Source organism: Cibotium barometz, chromosome 15, assembly GCF_041138505.1.
Source record: "Cibotium barometz isolate CiBa-2024 chromosome 15, ASM4113850v1, whole genome shotgun sequence".
Classification (NCBI taxonomy): Eukaryota; Viridiplantae; Streptophyta; class Polypodiopsida; order Cyatheales; family Cibotiaceae; genus Cibotium; species Cibotium barometz.
The window spans coordinates 15249999-15257161 of NC_141060.1; the positions used below are offsets into that span (position 1 = coordinate 15249999).

Sequence of the window (7163 nt, forward strand, 5' to 3'; positions counted from 1 at the left end):
ATCCGGGGTGTCTACTAGATTAAAGGAGTCTTGTCCTTTCATGACATCTATGCATTGTGTGGCTCATCGCACAAATCTTTGTGCATCTAAAAGCATAGAAAAGTTTCCATTTGCAAAAGCTATTGATTCCACAGTTAATGAAGTCGCAACTCTTTTTAGAAAGAGTGTCATCCGCCGCAAAGAGAAATTAAAAGAATTACAAGAAGAATTTGAATGCTCAATAATTCAATTGGATAAAATTCATTCAAATAGATGGTTGAGTAGATCAATGGTTTTAGCAAAGTTTTGTGACTCACTAGAGCCTCTTCTTGAGTTCTTTGAGAGTGAGAATCTCGTAGTCTTTAGCAAATTGTCTTCTCTAGAACTCATTTATGCATTACATTTCTTAGCAGATCTATATCAACATTTGACAAAGTTAAGTAAAATATTTCAAAAGTCATATGTTGATATTACTAGTATTCCTGGCATTGTGAGTGCTGAGATTTGTGCATTGGAAATAGAGTTTGTGTCAGAACCGGATATTGACATGAATGCAAGAAAGGAAGATACAAGGGGTTTTCCTATTATTCCTGATTATGGACCAGAGAAGGGTTTTCTCCATGGTTTACGATCTTCAATAAAAGGTGACCATTTTCGTAGCAAAAAGATATCTCGCTCTTCTGATGGCTCTGATATTGAATTGGTTATTAGCTTTCAAAAAGCATTCACATTAAGTGTTATTAAAGATTTGAAAGAGAGATTTGTGGATAACTCTACCTTGGCTTGTTTTAAAATACTCTCTCCATCTTGCTATCCTCCTGGAAAGCTATTTAAGAATTTTGGAGCTGATGAATTAGACAGGTTGATATCATTTTATGGAGAAAGCAAACTTGCAAATGGTGAGTTAATGGAGAAATTTGTAGATCCAATATCTCTTCGAAGAGAATACCTTACATTCAAGATTCAAGCCACTAATGATTGGAAAGGGTGGAATTTGCGGGACACTTGGTCTTACATAAGTAACAATATCACTCTACAAGAAAAGTATGAAGGGTTGCTAAAGCTAGCGCAAGTTGCATTAGTCCAATGCTCCAGTACTGCAATTTGTGAGCGTGGCTTTAGTATACAGAATATTATCAAATCAAAGTTGAGGAATAGATTGACGACAAAGAGTACAACTTCCTTAATGCGAGTATCCATCGAAGGTCCTCCAATGTCAGAGTTCGACTTTAGCTCAGCAATAGAGCTTTGGAGGCTTGATGCCATTACGACAAGACATGCTTTTACAAATGAAGACTAAAAGGTATTTCTAAAAACTCTAGAGATTAAATACATTATTAATGCCTTCATAGCAAAGTACTAACGTATAATACAATCTTCTTTTCATTAGGAGATGGAGGAGCATGAAGGATTTGGGAGCTTGTGAGTAAAAAAATTTCAACTAGTCTTAGCTGCTTTTAGGACGCAATGCAATATTTGTAGTGCATTTATGCACAAGCATGGATGATATTCTTGTGAAAGCAAAATTCTATTTTCTTTAATGATAAATATCATTTTACTCATGAATTTGGCAATCAAGAATTTAGTAAATTCTATTGATGTGACCAATCATTTTGTTGCGAGAGTGTTTTAAAGTCGTTTTTAAGTACATTCTCTTGATACTCGAGTTATTTTGTCGCAAGAGTTTTTTAAAGTGTAAAATTCTGAATAAAACTTATAAAACCTTCAAGAATTTTAGAGAAAAATTTTTACACTTGGCAATATAAGAACTTACTTTTGATTTTTCAGATTAAAGGTATAAAAAGATATAGGATTTTGGTTTTTTTCGAACACTGTTTCCAACTGTATAGTTACTGCTTTCGGCCCCTTCCCCCCCACCACCTCCTCCATGTGTTTGTGTATATATGTATATATGCACCCTAGGCGCTTTCCTTGCACCCTTGCATCTTGCCCCCCTCTTCAAAACAAACCTTAAAAAAAACTATAGGTTTCAACTTTCTATGCTTCTATCCTTGGATCCTTATCTTTCATCACCTCCTCTCTCTCTCTCTCTCTCTCTCTCTCTTTTGCTCACAAGCTAGTTAAGCAATTAAAATGGGTAATTGCCCTGCCTGCTTATCTAGTACATCCATCCACCATTCCAGTGACGAAGATGCGAGTATTAAGGTAGTGAGAACTACTGATGGTGAGCTTTTTGAGTACCCAGGGCCTGTCTCTGTGAAGGATCTCATGTATGGCTTTGAAGGCTTTGCAGTTTTCCATAATTACACCAGTATCAAGCAGCCACTGCACCCTGAGACACAGCTTAAATTGAGCGAGGTTTATTACCTTAAGCCTTGGAAAAAATCATCAATTAATCAGCTTAGTACTGATGATGAACTGGGCAAGCTCATGGGCTCCGACTCTGCATTAAATCTTGCAGGGGACTTGATTTCAATCAATGATCACGAGAGAACTACTGCGCAAGGACCCAAAGAATCAATCAAACAAGTGAAGGCGTCGAAGAAGGTGAGATTTGCTGATGAGGTTGTATTAATCTCTTCTTCTCATCAGGTTATTAAGCCAATTAGCAAGAAGGATTACAGCTCTCTTACAATTCAAAATGAAAGGATATCCCATAAGCAAAATGGGGTAGTGAGATTGAAGGTGGTGATTTCCAAGAAGCAGCTCACTGAGTTGATGTCACCGACAACAACCGAAAAGCAAGCTGATTATTTGATGGAGGAACTGATAGACTCTCTGTTATCACCAAAAAGAAATCTGACAGCTATGGATCAGCTTTGAGCCCAACATGGAGGCCTTCTTTGGGGCACATACCAGAGGATATTCATGGATCTTAAATCACTTAATTTTCGGTCTTATTTAGACGAGGCTATCGAGGTCAAATTAAGCATAGGATATATTCCTAATGAAAACTCATTACTAGCCTGCAGTTTGGTGAGCTTCTGACTGTCTGAGATGGGTTTAATTTACAATTAGCGATCAGCAAATAATTAGTGGAAAGCTCACTGGTTTTTATCATGCAAAACGTAATTTTTACAATTAGCGACTAAATAATTGGGGGAAAGGGTGGCCATTTTTACTTTTATTTTTCCGTTGCGCTTGTAAACTTGCAGCCGTTGCGCGTGCACGTGAAAGAGGCGGCAGCGCCGGTGGCCACGTTCATCTTGAGTGATCTATATATATAGTGATGAACCTGAGCGCATCAAACCGTAGCTCGTATCCAGGGTTTCACAACTGAGATGAGTGGAGCGCCGCTGTATGTTACTTTTTTTAATTTATATGGTCAAGTTGCCAGTTCCAGAGGAGGAATTGTTATTAGTTAAAAATACTTTCCCGAATGCTGGCACCTTCTCGGGCTTCAACTCCTCACGTGTTTATACACACTTACTAGAACCTATCTCAAGTTGTGTTTCTAAAACTAGTACGTGATCTACACACTGGCGGCCTGGGCACTGCCCTCTTGATATGGCAGCTTGAGCACTACCCTTTTGGTATTACATTGCTACCACATTGCTACCATGTGGCAAGTGGCTAGAGAGGAGCTCTCAGATCTACCATATGGTAGTGGTAGATATGGGATTGGTTTCCTACATTGTTGCACTCGAACTACCACCTACAATGCTTCCACGTGGTAGCTCCCCCTCTCTTACCCGCCACACAGGCACCCCCTAGGCTGTGCTCTCCTCTTGCCATGTGGTAGAAAAGAGCATATGGAAGGAGAGAGGATACAAGTCATGGACCCATGTGTCGAAACAAAACTCAACAATCACCTCAAAATAATATTTCAATTACACTATATACAAACTTGTGAGCTTATATTCAAATGTGAGTGACTATACGTGTGAATACACTCATAGTGTGAGATGTGCAATATATGTTTTGTTAGGATGAACAATACTATAAACATGTATGTGTACATGTGAGATGTGCATAGGTTTTGTTGGGATGAACACTACGTTTATGCATGTGTATAGGTTCACACATCTCTCTCTCTCTTTCTCTCTCTCTCCCTCTCTCCTATAAATATGTATGTGTACATGTGTGTGTAGGTTCACACACCTCTCCTCTCTCTCTCTCTCTCTCTCACACACACACACACACACACACACACACACACATAACACACGCATGCAGCTGCACATGTATCCTCTCTCTCTCTCCCTCTCTCTCTCCCTCTCTCTCTCTCTCTCTCTCGCTCGCTCTACTACTACAAATATAGACCCTTGCATGTAGAAAGTGTGTGTGTGTGTGTGTGTGTGTGTGTTTGCACACATGTGGACATGTATGTGCATACCCATGTGCATGTGTGTGTCAACTATGTGTGCATCAACTTTGTGTGTGTGCACGTACGTGCAAGTGTGTCACCTTTATGTGTCGATAGTGTGTGCGCACATGTCTGTGTGTGCCAACTCTGTGCGCAACAACTTTGTGGGTGTGCACATGCATGCAAGTGTGTGTCTTTATGTGTCAATAGTGTGTTCATGCGTGTTTGTTTGAGTGCACCATCATGTAGTAAAGCCTTAATAAAGGTGGCTCATGCTACCATCATGCTTAGACTCTGTGTGTGTGACTATGTGTGTCAACTCTGTGTACATACACATGCAATTGTGTGTGTTGCCCCGTGCATGCGTGCATGTGTGTGTGTGTCTGTGTTTTGTGTACATGCACTGATGTGTATGTCTTTGTGTTCATGTGTGCAAGTGAGTGTGGGTGTACATCTATGTGCTTGTGTGTGTGGATGCACATGTGTATGTACGTGCATGTGTGTGTATGTATGTACGTGTGTGCATGCACAAACACTTGTGTGTGTGTGTGTGTGTGTGTTTACACGCTTAAGTGTGTGCATACACGTGCATGTGCAAATGTAGGCCTGTGTGTTGTGTGTGCATGTGTATACATGCAGACATGCATGTGTGTGTGTGTGTTTACATGCTCGAGTGTGTGCATATGCATGCATGTGCATGTGAAGGTCTGTGTGTGTTGTGTGTGTGTTTGATGTTTGCGTGTGTGTGTGTGTGTGTTCAAGTGTGTGTGTGTGCAAGTGTGTGCATGCAAGCATGCAAGTGTGTGTGTAAACATGTGCATGTGTTGCATATGCATGTATGTATCGATTCTATCACAACAACACAATGCAACTATAGACGCGCTTGATAGACGCGCAAAATAGCGGGCACGTCTATAGGGGTTGCTTGAATAGAGAAATTACGAGCGCGTCTAACAGCGCGTCTAGCGTGTATTTACACGTGTATTGACGCGCCTCTTAGGTCGTCTACACTGAGAATCTAATACTACGTCTAACAGCACGTCTATTTACGTGTGTATTAGCACGTCTATTTACGCGTGTATTAGGGCGTCTATTAGTGCGTCTACACTGAGAATTAGACGCGTATTTAGATGCAAAACAGAGAGTACAAAAAGTGAGATTTTGGTGTAGGCTGGTAAATGTATATCACTGCTTTCCAAAAATTGCCCATGATTACCAAAGCACATAATTTTAACAAAAACATCAATGCTTTTTTGTAAACCCACATATACAAAAAATAAGTGAGGTGAGGAGAATGAGACAATATGTAAAATAGTTTAGCCAATATCAATGATGGGCTATGGTTCAATCTCATCCTCAATGAGATCAACCCTTGCCAAACTATCTACTTCAAAATCCAAACAAGTGTTTAGATCTACAAATACATTCAACCCACTACTACTTGTGCTACTCATGTGCTCATCGAAATCAGCATCACCAATGGTAGACTCATCCTCTCACGGGTAATGGCCTCAATATCTGTATCTCCTATCTCATGATCATCCTTCTCTCTCGTATCACGGTCATCATCACCTCCATGGCCATGATCATCCTCCATACACTCCATATTCGTAAATGTACGATACATCACTTTGGAACGTGGCATAATAGGTATGACATGCCACCATCTGTTATTATCCACCATTGGTTGATAGACAACCTAATTCAAACACAAATACAATCATGTTATTTTCCTTGCATCGAAGGTATCAAATATTTAAAAGTGAGTACTTTTATATGTGTGTACAGTACCTATTCACATTGTTGCGGTAGTACTAGTGTGTCCTTCTTACTTTGCCAAAACTTTGTGGAGTCAATAGTTACAAAGCCACTTGCATGGCGTTTGATTGTTGCATTAGGGCCTCTTTCCACCACGTCCTTAAACCACTTTACATCCAAAACATACACAAAGAAGCGTCGAAAGTCAAGCTTAATAATATCTTAGATTATGCCATAATAATCATCCATGGCTCCATTGGCTCCCTCAAAGCTAGCAATGACGCCGTAATCTTGTGTGTTTCTCTTATCATCAATCCGTTGTGTTCGAAAATGCTTTCCCTAACACCATATAGCATTCAACATAGTGCACTACACCAAGATAAAATCAATTAAATAAGCAATCTAAATTATTGAAAGCTCCTAACTTATGCATAACATTCTATATACCGACCTTGCTCATGCATCCCCTAGCATACTTCCATTCTTCCATTGTGATATGCATCCCCTCGTCTTTCTCTGCTTTCTCCAAGTAGCTAATCCACATGAATATCCTTTGGAAGTTCTCTTAGATACTGAGGGTATGGCACACGAGATCCGTGGTGTGTACAAAAGAGGGCCCTTTCTTCTTGTCTTCTTGCCTTCGCATCCTCGTATCTTGTCACCCATCTTTTCATCACATCACATTAAGCACGTCTATTACTTTGTTGCGTCCTTTCCCTTGAGGCACAATAGATGTCATCCTTAGGTCTTCATCATCTCTCCATAGTCGTGGGAGAGAGCTATCCACATCAACAAGAAACTCAAAAATATATACAAGTGACTCTTGTATCAACCAACCCTCGGCCATGCTACCTTCAGGTCTTGCATTTTGTCTCATGAAACCCTTCAAGGTCTTCATGAAGCGCTCGAGGGAAGAACAACCATCGTGCATGTATAGTACCGCATATAGCAATCTCATCCACCAAATGCACTATGAGATGTAGTTGGCTTGTGAGAATAGAACGTGGAAATGTCTCCTCCACTAAACAAACCACCTCCACTGACATAACTCAAGCATTCTCAAGTGTGGTGGGATCTATTTCCTTTGAGCTCACATACCTAGAAATGAAAAAGAACACCATATTAGCAATATGAACACCTTGCATGGAGCATTGATATG

The 7163-nt window shown here is 40.1% G+C and overlaps 1 protein-coding gene across 2 annotated transcripts; it reads left to right on the forward strand.

Moving 5' to 3' along the window:
• Positions 1–259: 259 nt before the first annotated feature.
• On the forward strand, positions 260–1547 carry LOC147630998 (uncharacterized). Of its 2 annotated transcripts, none has more exons than XM_086809011.1 (2): positions 260–1282; positions 1373–1547. In XM_086809011.1, the coding sequence occupies exon 1, from the start codon at positions 269–271 to the stop codon at positions 1277–1279; it is 1011 nt and encodes a 336-aa protein (XP_086665137.1). In that variant the 5' UTR covers positions 260–268; the 3' UTR covers positions 1280–1282; positions 1373–1547. The 2 variants fall into 2 exon arrangements, with proteins under 2 accessions (XP_086665137.1, XP_086665136.1); XM_086809010.1 differs by having other exon boundaries at positions 1370–1544.
• Positions 1548–7163: the final 5616 nt, after the last annotated feature.

What these genes read in the sequence shown, in the direction of transcription:
- LOC147630998 (XM_086809011.1), top strand. Translation starts at nt 269, where the DNA reads ATGGTTTTAGCAAAGTTTTGTGACTCACTAGAGCCTCTTCTTGAGTTC.